This window comes from Mastigoproctus giganteus, chromosome 10 (assembly GCF_048544385.1).
Source record: "Mastigoproctus giganteus isolate SK-2022 chromosome 10, ASM4854438v1, whole genome shotgun sequence".
Classification (NCBI taxonomy): domain Eukaryota; kingdom Metazoa; phylum Arthropoda; class Arachnida; order Uropygi; family Thelyphonidae; genus Mastigoproctus; species Mastigoproctus giganteus.
In genome coordinates this window covers 75190305-75203817 of record NC_143584.1, presented here as the reverse complement: position 1 = coordinate 75203817, position 13513 = coordinate 75190305, and the positions used below count along the sequence as shown (strand labels likewise).

General features: G+C 37.2%; 1 protein-coding gene across 1 annotated transcript in view; it reads left to right on the top strand.

The window, feature by feature from the left end:
* Positions 1-13513, top strand: part of LOC150079090 (sodium/hydrogen exchanger 8-like) — a 167636-nt gene that overhangs the window by 87148 nt on the left and 66975 nt on the right. Inside the window, exons 11-12 of the mRNA XM_090382203.1 lie at positions 7369-7451; positions 10578-10689. Coding sequence (XP_090238329.1) covers positions 7369-7451; positions 10578-10689 — 195 coding nt within the window. The remainder of the gene's footprint in view (positions 1-7368; positions 7452-10577; positions 10690-13513) is intronic.

Below are 13513 nucleotides of genomic sequence, written 5' to 3'. Positions count from 1 at the left end.
TGTTTGTGGAGCAATCAGGAACGAGACATGATATTGCCAAGTGGAATGTCTTTGTGTGTGCGCGATGTAAGGAGTGCGAGGAAATCAAGCGGCAACCCAGCATTGTTCTGGGCTTATATGAGAGCTTGAAGGACAGGGTGGATGCCCTCGAATGATTTAAATTGAGGGGCCCATCAAGCTCTCAGCTGCCCACATCAATGCTAGAGCTTGCACTTGAGCATCAAGCAACACAGCGGCAAACCCCAAGGCAGAATGCACTAGTCCCAAAGGAACTAGTTGTAGGTGACTCTATGGTCAGGGAAACGGGGAGCATATTGTGCAAAAAGGATAGATGGAACAGGACCAGGGTATGTCTGCCAGGGGCAAAGGTTGATGACATTGTGGAGCAGATATCATCTTTTAAGGGTACAAAGGTTGATATTGTTGTACACGTTGGCACTAATAATATTAAGAATAGGAGACCAGCAGAATTATTTAACAAGTACAAGTCAATGCTGAAAAAAAGCAGTGAGTTAGGTTTGAATTTGAAATTGTCTGCAATTCTGCCCAGACACAATAGGAGGGAGTATAAGATGAGAACCTTGTCGATCAATTCGGCCCTGGAGAGATTGTGCAAGGCTCAAGGGGTAGAATTTTTCTCAGCCTGGTCTGTGCTTGTTAACAGAAGAGACTGCCTTCTACAGGTATGGAATACACTTAAATAGAAAGGGTGCAAGAATATTTGCTGATGCTATCGAGGCAGAGTTAGATGGGTCGGAAAACTGCTAGCTTGGGTGGGATACACGGACTAATAGATTAAGAGTAGTCGCTGGCAGAGGAAAAAGTGATTCTTGCACTACTTCTATTGAAATGCAATTGAGCAGCAGCCTGGAAAGCAAGGCAATGGGGATTTCCAGGACTGCTGGGAGTCATAGTTGAACAAGTAAATATGTGGACTGTGTTAGGGTAACTAAGAGTAGAAACAGGTGCATGTATATTTGCATGTACACCAATGCTAGGAGTATAGTTAATAAATTCAATGAGCTTGAAGTGCTAGTCAAGACATCAAAGGCAGATATTGTTGGGATATCAGAGACATGGTGTCATACAGACATAAGCAGTGCAGAACTGGAATTTAGGGAGTACAATGTGTACAGAAAGGATAGACAGGACAGAAAGGGAGAAGGGGTTATGCTGTTAGTTAAGAAACACAAAATCTAAGGAAATGCATCCAATTGATGTTGGTGGACAGTGCAATGTTGAATCTGTTTGGTGTGACATAAGCACTGAGAAAGGAAAAATGAGAGTAGGTGTGTGTTATAGGCCAAATGAATCTGTTGAGTATAATGAGCAATTGTGCAGAGAAATAGTGTATCAAATTTAGAGATGCAATAGTAAATCAGAGAGTCTTATAATGGGGGATTTTAATTTCCCAGAGATTGACTGGAATTTGTGGGTTGGTCACTCAAACCCTAGCAAGGCTTTTGTGGATTTATCGGATGACTGTTTTCTACAGCAGCATGTTCGGGAGGCAACTAGAGAAAGTAATACTCTTGATCTGATTATCAGTAGTGATTCTTCATGCATTAGGAATCTGCAGATAAAGGAACCACTAGGTGGCAGTGATCACAGCGTGTTGAAGTGGGATTTGCTCAAAGAGGTAACTACCATTAAATGTAAAGGGAAGGGTTTTTGCTTTCGTAAAGGTGACTACATTGGTCTGAGACAGTATTTAAATTCTATACGGTGGGACCAACTGATGATGTTACCAACAACAAATTCAAGAGGGAAGCATTCAAAGAATTAATCTTGGAAGCTACTAAACTTTTCATACCAACAAAGAAATATTGTTCAAGATTTAGGCCTAAATGGATGTCAGATGAATTAATTAGGCATGTGACAGAGAAGAAAAATGCATGGAATACATATAAATTAACATGTGACACAGAAGCCTATGATAGATATAATCTGGTCTGTAACCAAGTTACAAAGGGGGTTAGGCAGGCGAAGGCAGATTACGAGAAATCTTTGGCAAAGGATGCAAAGAAAAACAGCAAAGTGTTCTTTTCTTATGTAAACTCTAGAAGGAAGGGGATGAATCAGATTGGTTCACTTGATATGAGATGGTTCAACTGTTGATGATCCTGCTCAGATAGCTAGCAAACTAAATGAATATTTTGCATCTACATTCATACATGAGGAGTTATTCAGAGAGAGGAATGTGCGAGATGTATTAAACTCTGGCAGTAAGCTAGATAATCTTGTAATAACTGAGAGTAAAGTGGAGGAGAAATTGTTGAAGATAAATATAAGAAAGGCACCTGGGGTGGATGGAATCTATCCAGTTATCTTAAAGGAGGTGGCAAAGGAAGTAAGCAAACCCTTAGCCATAATTATGAGAGCTTCCCTGGACTCAGGGGAGGTACCCATGGACTGGAGATGTGCAAATGTGACCCCAATCCACAAAGGAGGATCAAAGGGAGAGAGAGGTAATTACAGACCTGTTAGTTTAACTTCTGTTCCAGGGAAATTAATGGAGGAACTGGTTAAAGAAGCATTGCAGGATCATCTAGACAAGACTTCAGTTATAGCTCGGACACAGCATGGGTTTGTTAAGGGGAAGTCTTGTTGACTAATTTGATTGGATACTATGATGTAGTCACAAAGCAACTGGATGCAAAGAATATCTTTGATATCATATATTTGGATCTTAGAAAGGACTTTGATACTGTTGCACATGGAAGACATGCACAACTTGGAGCAGTGTGACATTGGATGCAAATTGCTGCTATTGATAAAGGGATGGTTGAGTGGGAGAAGACAGAGGACACTGCTCTTCGCGGACTAATGTTATTAGTGGAGTTCTTCAGGGTTCAGTGTTGGGTCCATTGTTGTTTTCTGTATTTATAAGTGATATTGATGATGGTATATCAGGCTTAATGTCCAAGTTGGAAGATGATATGAAGGTTGGCAGGGTTGTTAATGACACTAATTACAGTAAACTGCTGCAACAGTATCTAGAAAAGTTGAGCAGATGGGCTGAGAGGTGGCAAATGAAGTTTAACATTGACAAATATAAAGTACTACCTATGGGAAGCAGTAATCCCAGAGTAACGTATCAACCCTGTGGTACCACACTGACAATGGTAGAGAATGAAAAGGACCTGGGGGTAATTGTGCAGGTAGATATGAAGCATTTCTTAGCAATGTAGACTGTCTGCAAGAGTAGCTCATGGTGTCTTGTCAATGATATACAGGAATTTTTCTAGCAGGGATAAGGTGATTATCCCCTTGTATAAGGCAATGGTCAGGCCACATCCTGAGTACTCTATACAGGTCTGGAGGCCTCATTTTAAGAAGGATGTAAAGCTGTTGGAACGAGTACAGAGAAGGGCAACAAGATTAGTGAACAGAACAAAGGGTTTCTCTTACGAAGAAAGGCTTACGTTTTGCAAATGACAGTGTCTGGAGACTAGGCACCTGCGAGGTGATCTGACTGAGGTATATAAAGCCTTGAATAGTTTCAGCATGCTCATTGCTGATGGGATTCTTCCTCTTGCTCAGAATAATCACCTGAGAGGGCATAAATTCAAATTGAGGAAAGACAGTTATAGGATAGATGTGCGGAAGTTTGCCTTTAGCTGGCGGGTGGTTGATATTTTTTTTTTTTTTTTGGCTGGTGCAGCATAAGCCTCAGGCTTCCTTGCACCATATGGCTAATAATAATAAATAATAATAATGTTTTAACAGAGGTTGGAGTGGAGATGGGCAAATGTTATGACCTATAGTTATGGCAGGAGACCAGAACGATCAACTGCCATTTGCACAAAAAAAGCAAGTTTTCTACAATTAGCCTGTTAAAAATCTAGTTCAAAATCTGAACTGATTAATACTGCTTTACAATTGTTGTGAGCTTTGGTGTAGGCAGAAAATAATCTGATAATTTGTATACAAGCCAGTTACGATATTCAGCGTTCTTCTCATGAACAGCCTTACCACATTTATTGAAAAACCAAGGTTTAGATGGACAAGATTGTAAGTTAGAGTGTGGAATAATGGATTTAATCCCTACAAGAATAATTTCATTGACATGATCTGTGCAAGCATTGATATAAGACTATTTGACACAATAATCCAACCAAGGAAAAGAAAAGAAATCTCGCAGATTATCCCACATTTTACATTCCTGTAATGCCAAACAACATGAATGGCCACGAGAGAGAGAGAGAGAGAGAGAGAGAGAGAGAGAGAGAGAGAGAGAGAGAGAGAGAGAGGGGGGGGCCTCCATTGGAGAAGTGACTCGCCGACTTCACAATTTGTGATCACAGGTGCCTCGAGGACCACTAACCTCGACCATGTACTTAGCAGAGTTGTTTGTAAGAAAAAGATCAAGCATGTTGGCTGCATGATTAGAATTGTCGGTATTCCGATAGGTAAATGTGAGATCTGTGTGTCATTAGTAATTGCAAAAGCTTCAGCATTCTTGACCAGCTAGGTCCATGTGACTAGAAAGTGGAAGCCAGCTGGTGTTGTGAACATTAAAATGATTAAGAAAAATTGCCTCACTAAGGAAAGTTGGACTGGAGAAATTGAACTTTCAAAGCAAGGAAGTCAGAGTTCCAAGTGATTAGTAGAGTTGGGAGAATGATAGAAGCAACAGATGAATTTGACAGAATGTGGTAGAGAGATTTTAAGCCAGTGGAGATCAAAAAGAGAGATCCTAAATTACTGTCTCTCTGACGGAATATCAGAGCAGACATATCCACAAGTACCACCTTTGAAGCGAAAGGAATCATACAGTGAATAATTCAGACAACTGAAATTACAGTGGTTAAATCAACCAATAACTGGGATTCTGTCAGAAAAAGTACATGGGGTTTGACAGGCTGTGAGTGGAAATGGACATCATTGAGATTAGAATTGAGACCACGTATATTTGTGAAATGATGAGGAAGCATTTGGGAGGTTTTGATCTTTTCACAGAAATTTGTTCTATTATTTTGACAATTCATGGTGCATTCACAAACTAAGAAAAGGTTGTGAGGACTTGCTGTATGAAATAATAAAATTTTTGGATATAGCTTACACATGGTTAGAATATACCCAGCTCTTTGACAATGTCCTCTGCATACGCACTACTCGGACTCCCTCCAGTCACTATATGTCAGAGTTAGAGGCAGCATCGAGATTATATGCTAGTTGATCTAGAAGTGTCCTGGAGAGTTACTAATAGGTTCAGTGGGCTGGACTGTCTAATGGCTGGCATGTGAACACCGTTTTATATCTGTACTCTCAAAATGTAAGGAAGATTGGATCTCACTATGATGTCCATCATAACCTCAAAAGACATCAATCATATTGCATGATGGAAGTGATAGGGCATTGCTGGAGTTTTGCTCTGCAGACTAAACATGGGTTATACCAATTCAAGACTGCAGTAAGCTTAGTGGTGGTATTGCACTAGTCGATGAGAGTCATCTATCAGTTAGGATTGCCTGGTAACATATATGGGCTGCATTCCTCTGTATGGTTTGGACACCCCGACCCCTGCTTATGTGTTGTGAAAGTGCAAGCAGAGGATTTGGTTGTCACAGACTGACTGGATTTTCCTGAAATTTGGTCCACATGAATTGAGTGCCCACTGAATATCAGTTCCATCAGAATTTTAGACTCACAGGTAGCAAACCCAGCTCTACATACCTGAGAAAATGTGTGTGACAAGGACCACAATTTCCTGAAGTTTCAACTCTGTCCTCATTTCGAGAGGTTGATGGACATCGCTTACATCATGCCCATCTTTGAACCACCTATTTCACTGAAACACACTGGTACAACTTAGCTTTTCATCACCATAAACAGTTTTTAACATTTAATACATTTCTGATGCAGATTTTTCCAGTTTAATACAAAATTTGATGTTTGTTGTTGCTCCATTGCAAAATCGTGACGTTAAGACTACTAACAAGACGTTTTGTTATTTGCAACCTGTTAACCTACTGAACAGTTTTTGTATCTGATGGAGGAAGTTTGAACTACAACATACCACTTCTGTTTATTTTCAAACTCATTGAACATGACCACCACAGCTTCATTCTGGGAACTTTATTTTATGTGTATACTTAGATTTCAGAAAAGCTTTTGATACTACAATAAAATACTGCTATACAAATTGGAGCAGTGTTGACATTAAGGGCAAGTTGCTTGGAAGAAGACAGTTATAAATGGTCACTGCTCATTGTTAATCATTATTTTCAAGCTCATTGAACATAACCACAATACCACCACTCTGGGAACTTTATTGCCACACCTTGTATGTATAATTTTCTTTTATTGTGTTCCCTGAAAAGCATTTGGTTTGATAATTGGAAAACAAGAATTTGTTCATGCTGGATTTAAATTTCTTAGATTGTAATTTTCTGGAAATGCACGAGAAAATGGTTTCAAGAACTAGATTTGGAGTTGAACTACAAATGGAAATTGACTGGTTTACATGCTGCCATCATGACTAGTTTACATATGTGTTTGCTGTGTGTTTTGCAATTCATGTTATGTTATAGTTTGTTTTTTTTTAGTGGAAAACTGTGAAAGCTCTGGATGGGTTGAGAAGTTAGATCATTGTTTGAAGAGAGCAGTAATTAGACATTGTGGTTGAGTGAGTTTGTATTGAGTTGTTTTGCCTTGATGGAAATTAAAAGAAAAGTTCCATAACAAAAAGCAATATTTTCTTTCATGTTTTCTACTTTTGGTCTCAATGTCAATTATTCCTTCTAGGAAGTTTCTTCAGGCTTACAACCCTGTACTATTTCATACCCTTACAGATGGTTGTTGAAAGTATAGATTTCAACAACCATCTGGAAAAAAGAAAAGAAATTATATCCTTCATTTACATTCATTACTTTTGGGAGTCTGTTGTACATTTTTCAACCTGTAACTCATCCAGTCTGCATTAGCAGAATAAATTTCCCATTGATGATATGGCATGCTTGCATATGCCAAATTGTTGCACTCTCCAAATTGTTTTATGTGTATTGTTTTGCAGCAGGTTACTACAGACCAAATCGACACACATTGTTTTGACGTCTGATTTGAAATAGACCCATAAATTATTAATGAAGCTTGCGTACTATGCCAATATGAAATTTTGGCAGAGATTACTTAATGCTGGAAAAATTAAGTATAATTTATATACAAAGTGTCTTGAAACAAAACTATTTATTTAAAACGTGGTTAATGTATGGGAAACCAAGCTAGTTGATGATATTCTCATTGAGGCTGTCTTTAAAGTTTTAGTGAATTCTTTGATTTTATTAGTTAGTTGTAAATATGGTTTCTCTAATCTGGATTAATTTTGATAATTACATTTAAGCTAATATTTTTTATTTTTTTTAGAAACTTGTGTGTTTGCATATTTGGGATTGGCAATATTCAGTTTTAGGCTGATTATTAAGCCTTCATTAGTCATATGGAGTATTGTAAGTATTTTTCAGTTTAATTTGGTATACTAATAACTTTAATATGAGAACCATTTATGCCATGCATTTATTTATATGTGAAAGAAATTGATTTTCTCCATAGTACATTTTTAAAGTTAAGATGCCATGTAAATTGATAATGATTGCACATACCTTGTAATTATTCCTTAAGAAGATTGGTTATTTTTTTTTTTTTTTCATTTCCAATATCAAAGTATTCTTCCCTGAAGTACATTTGTTGATATTCTCTCTCTGATATCATACCAGGTGTCATTTAAAATTTGTTACAGTATGTGACGATGCTCTGACTTTGTTATTGTCATTTGTTTACATTTAACAAATTGAACTATTATATACATTTGTAACCATGAGAACTATCTTTTATTTATTATAGATGTGTACAAATGTAAATAAGTTAAGTTAGTGCTAAATATTTATTTAAATGTTTCTTTAAAAGTGCTTAACTGCCTGCTGACAGTTAAGCACTTTTGGTATATGTCTCTAAAATTCAGTGCCTCTCAATCGTGGAGGCTATTGAAATTTAAAGAGTCTACTGTAATATCATTACAGTGGCTCTCTCTCTCTCTCTCTCTCTCTCTCTCTCTCTCTCTCTCTCTCTCTCTCTCTCTCTCTCTCACTCACTCACTCACTCACTCACTCACTGGTATTGAAGACAATTGCAGAATTGAACTCTTAATGTTTTATACAGTTTTTTTTTGTTTCATTTATTCATTTAGAATTTTGTTTTTGTATTTAAATATCCATATGCAATAGTGATGTACAGCTTATGGACCAGAGACTCCTTGCATCTTGCTGAAATTTTTGTAGCGCTCCACAGTCATAATTTAAATTTTTGCTCCCCTTCTCCCATTGTGTGCTTCATCCCAAAAGGGTAATGATGTCATCAGCATTCAGCACCCTTTCCAAAATTAGGTTTCCCAACCTGTATGAAGTATTCCAGATATGGTCTAACAATTTCCTTATACAATGGGATAATCACTTCTTTTATCCTCTTCTGGAAAAGTTCCCATATAGCAGTTCACAGACCCCTATGAGGCCTTAAGGTAAGAATTCAGAATGGCTACCATATATCATATTTACCTGATTTTTTTTAGCAAGTTAGGGGATTACATATAGTCCATTTGTATGGAATGGCATGTGTTTTCAAGAGTTCAAATTATTTTACTACAGGACTTTGTCTGTGACTGCTTGGACAGCAATTCATGAAATTTCATTTATTCTTAATAGCTAACTGGTAGTGGAAAATGCTGTTATAAGCAAGCTTATAACAGCATTATCAAAAAAAAAACAACCTACTCACCTCTTGTGTACATCCCCTTCTAACAATTTGTGTTTATTAAATTTATGCAACCTACCCACTTTCACAACACCATAGGAAATATGTTCTAGTGATCAGTTACTCTGTCTGAAAGCAAATTTTTGCAGATCTATCCTGCAGTCCTTTTTCAGTTTAAGTTGTGTGATCATATGTATTCTGTCTGGAAAGAGAGAGTAAGGATGCCATCAGCATTTAGTTTACTCAATCCATGTAAAGCCTTTAACTTATTTCCTGTGTCCTTACAGGTGTGTAGTTTCCAAGTGCTGAAATTTGCAAAACTGAAGTCTTTCTTAGTATGAGTACCCTTTTTGTGTTCCTGACTAATCTTATTGCTCTTTTCTACATGCATTACAAGGATTCACATCCTTCCAAAAATGAGGTGCAAGTTGCAGCCTAACCATTGCTTTATATAATGGGATTTCTTTGTTCCTTCTTGTAAAATTTCTGTATATGTTCTTGTTGATACTCTAGCATCACCACCAGGTCAGAGGAGTGTACAGTAAATGTAAATCATGAATACAATTGTTAACATATTTAGCAGTCACATGAGCTTGAGCCATAGTCTACTCAAAGAACATGCACTATTGCACTGTTACTCCTGGTTATATATTACTAACAGAACAGTGGCAAAACATTGAGGATTGGTTTAAAAAAAAAAAATTTCAAAATATATATAAGGCTATAAGGGAGGAAAAGAAAACAATATTTATTGTAAAAAGTATAAAATCACCCCAGTGGGTATGTTGGAATGTTGCATTTGTAGAAAAGGGAAGAAGCAAATGTAGGAAGCACAATAACATAAAAAATAATATGTGTATCAAATTTAGAGATGCAATAGAAAATGGCATGTCATCATTATATTCCTGGAATTTGTAAAAATGGACTAAAGAAGCTTGCAAAATTTTTAAGAAGGGCCATATATTTATAGAAGCATTCATATGCAATTTTTGAATATTGTTGTGGAAAGTTGGTTTCAAGAAAATAAGTAGAAGAAACTTTTATATTAAAGAATAAGCTTAGGAATTCATGGAACAAAATTCCAAAATATGTTGATGAAACTGATATCAATTCAGTGGCATCATTTTAATTAATTTATTTGAGATTAGAGTAATTTTGAGTGTGCACTCACTTTTGGTTGGACATTATCACACAATTTTATACCGTGTGAAAAATTGTGATAACACACACACACAATTTTACACTGTTCATGCATTGATATTGGTGGGTGTGAATCATATTGAGCAAGATGTCAGACAGAAAACTCTTCCACATGTAGTGTGCAAATGTAGCTCTAATGGTAAAACATCTGCCAACTTGGTTATACATTGGATGCAATATGTTTTGCAACCAGAATCAGAGAGTCTCTTCTTCTGGCTGATTTGTGGTTTTGGCAGAAAGGTGTAAGTTTACAGTCCAGAGCCTTTTGTGAAGATGTCGATGTTGCTATCAAAAATTGTGTACCACAGAGAACAACACTCTGCTGCCGCCCACTCATTAGATTTCTTTCATTAGTAGAATTATAATAAGAAGTATATGCCAAACTTCCATGATAATATTTTTATTATGTAAATGCATGCTCTTATTTACATCACTTAAGCAGAATTGTTTGCTTTGTATAAATTCAAAGATTTGTATTAAGTAAGTCTTAAATGTTGTTGATATTTATTTATATTTAAGAGTACTTTCCTATATTAAATTAATATAGAAACATTTAGCAAGCATAATGGCCTATGTAGTTTTTGATTTGTTTTTGTTGAATAATGTGGAGGAAATATTTTTTTTTTCAGGTCTTGTGCCTTGTAGGAAGAGGGCTAAATATCTATCCTCTTGGCTTCATTTTAAATTACTTCCGAGAGCATAAAATCACAAAGAAGATGATGTTTATAATGTGGTTCAGTGGTATGTTATTGATGCTTTGCTATCCCAGTCAGAGTTCAATTTTGACAATCATGACAATAGATACCACAATTTTTTTTTGTACAGATTACAATTGTCAAATATAAGCTACTAGTTTCTTCATTATTATTTCTATACTAACCTAAATTACAACCAGTGAGCATTCTCATTTTAATTCTTTTTCCATCATAAAAAAAGTTGTTAAAAATTTGGGAGTACTCTTTGTTATGTTATGTAATCACTGATTCACATTAAAATATTAGTTTTTGTTATCACTTAAACAGGAAAAAGTTAAATGCAAAATAGATAAGTACTTGTGACATGTGAGGGTTGCTTGATAAGTTTCTAGCCATCATAAATGGAAAAAAATTGAATATTGAGCTGTAATAAAATATCTTTACAAAAAAGGGTTATTGAGCAAGGATAATCATAAATACTTGGTAAATATGTGGAGAATCTGCTGCATAATATGGAACTGCCAGAAGTTGGATGGATGAACTTAAACATTGCAGAACTAGCATGTAAGATGAATGGCACAGTGGGATGACCATCAACAGTGACCACTCCAGAAAACATCAATAAGTTCATGAAATGGTGATGGATGATCAGGGAATACCTGTATCCCCTAATATTTCTCTAACAGGTATTCCCTGATCATCCATCAGGGAATACCTGTTAGAGAAATATTAGGGGATACAGGCATCTCAATTGAATGGGTAAAAAACAAATTTAATATGACAAAGGTTTCTACATGATGGGTCTACCACCTTTTGACACCCAATAAAAACATCTTTGACTCAAAATTTAAAACAGATTTTTGCTTGTAATAAAGCAGATCCTGAAAACTTTGTCTGTGTATCGAAACATGGCTTCATCACTACCAACCAGAGTCAAAACTGAAATCAAAACAATGGAAGCATGCTGATTCACTACCTCCAAAGTAGGCTGGGTTAGTCCCACCAACAGGCACGGTCATAGCAGTTATCTAATAGGATTCAAAAGGAATAATAATGGTAAGTCAATGCTGAAAAAAAGCCGTGACTTAGGCTCGGATTTGAAAGTGTGTGCAATTCTGCCCAGATACAATAGGAGGGAGTATGTGATGAGAGCCTTGTTGATCAATTCGGCCCTGGAGAGATTATGCAAGGCTCAAGGGGTAGAATTTTTCTCAACCTGGTCTGTGCTTGTTAACAGCAGAAACTGCTTCTACAGGAATGGGATACGCTTAAATAGAAAGGATGCAAGAATATTTGCTGATGTTATCGAGGCAGAGTTAGGTGGGTTGGAAAACTGCTAGCTTGGGGGGATACACGGACTAATAGATTAACAGTAGCTGCTGGCAGAGGTGAAAGTGATTCTTGCACTGCTTCTATTGAAGTGCAATTGAGCAGCAGCCTGGAAAGAAAAGCAATGGGGATTTCCAGGACTGCTCGGAGTCGTAGTGGAACAAGTAAATACATGGGCTGTGTTAGGGTAACTAAGAGTAGAAACAGGTGCATGTATACTTGCATGTACACCATTGCTAGGAATATAGTTAATAAATTCGATGAGCTTGAAGTGCTAGTCAAGACATCAAAGGCAGATATTGTTGGGATATCAGAGATGTGGTGTCCCACAGACAAGCAGTGCAGAACTGGAATTTGAGGAGTACAATGTGTACAGAAAGGATAGACAGGACAGGAAGGGAGGAGGGGTTATGCTGTTATTTAAGAAACACATAAAATCTAAGGCAGTGCATCCAATTGATGTTGGTGGACAATGCAATGTTGAGTCTGCTTGGTGTGACATAAGCACTGGGAAAGGAAAAATGAGAGTAGGTGTGTGTGTTATACGCCAAATGAATCTGATGAGTATAATGAGCAATTGTGCAGAGATATAGAGTGGTCCAGTAAATCAGAGTGTCTTATAATGGGGGATTTTAATTTCCCAGAGATTGACTGGAATTTGTGGGTTGGTCACTCACACCCTAGCAAGGCTTTTGTGGATTTATTGGATGACTGTTTTCTACAGCAGTATGTTCGGAAGGCAACTAGAAGGAGTAATATTCTTGATCTGATTATCAGTAGTGATCCTTCATGCATTAGGAATCTGCAAATAAAAGAACCACTAGTTGGCAGTGATCACAGTGTGCTGAAGTGGGATTTACTCAAAGAGGTAACCACCATCAAGGGTAAAGGGAAGGATTTTTGCTTACGTAAAGGTGACTACGGTGCCTGAGACAGTATTTAAATTCTATATGGTGGGACCAACTGATGATGTTACCAACAGCAAATTCAAGATGGGAAGCATTCAAAGAATTAATCTTGGAAGCTACTAGGCTTTTCATACCAACAAAGAAATATTGTTCAAGATTTAGGCCTAAATGGATGTCAGATGAACTAATTAGACATGTGACAGAGAAGGAAAATGCATGGGATACATATAAAATAACAGGTGACAGAGAAGCCTATGATAGATATAAGCTGGTCCGTGACCAAGTCACAAAGGAAGTTAGGCAGGCAAAGGCAGATTACAAGAAATCTTTGGCAAAGGATGCAGAGAAAAACAGCAGAGTTCTTTACTTATGTAAACTCTAGAAGGAAGGGGATGAATCACATTGGTTCACTTGATATCAATGGTTCAACTGTTGATGATCCTGCTCAGGTAGCTAACAAACTAAATGAGGCGCCTCCATAGCTAGGTGGGAAGGAGCAGCAGTGCATAGCACACGCTTCTTGATTAGACCGGGGTTCGAACCCGTCACCACCAAATACGAAGGATGCGAAAAGGTCAGGGAATGACCACTGCATATCCCGGTGCGATATGGCCTTAGTTGCTAATGCTCCTA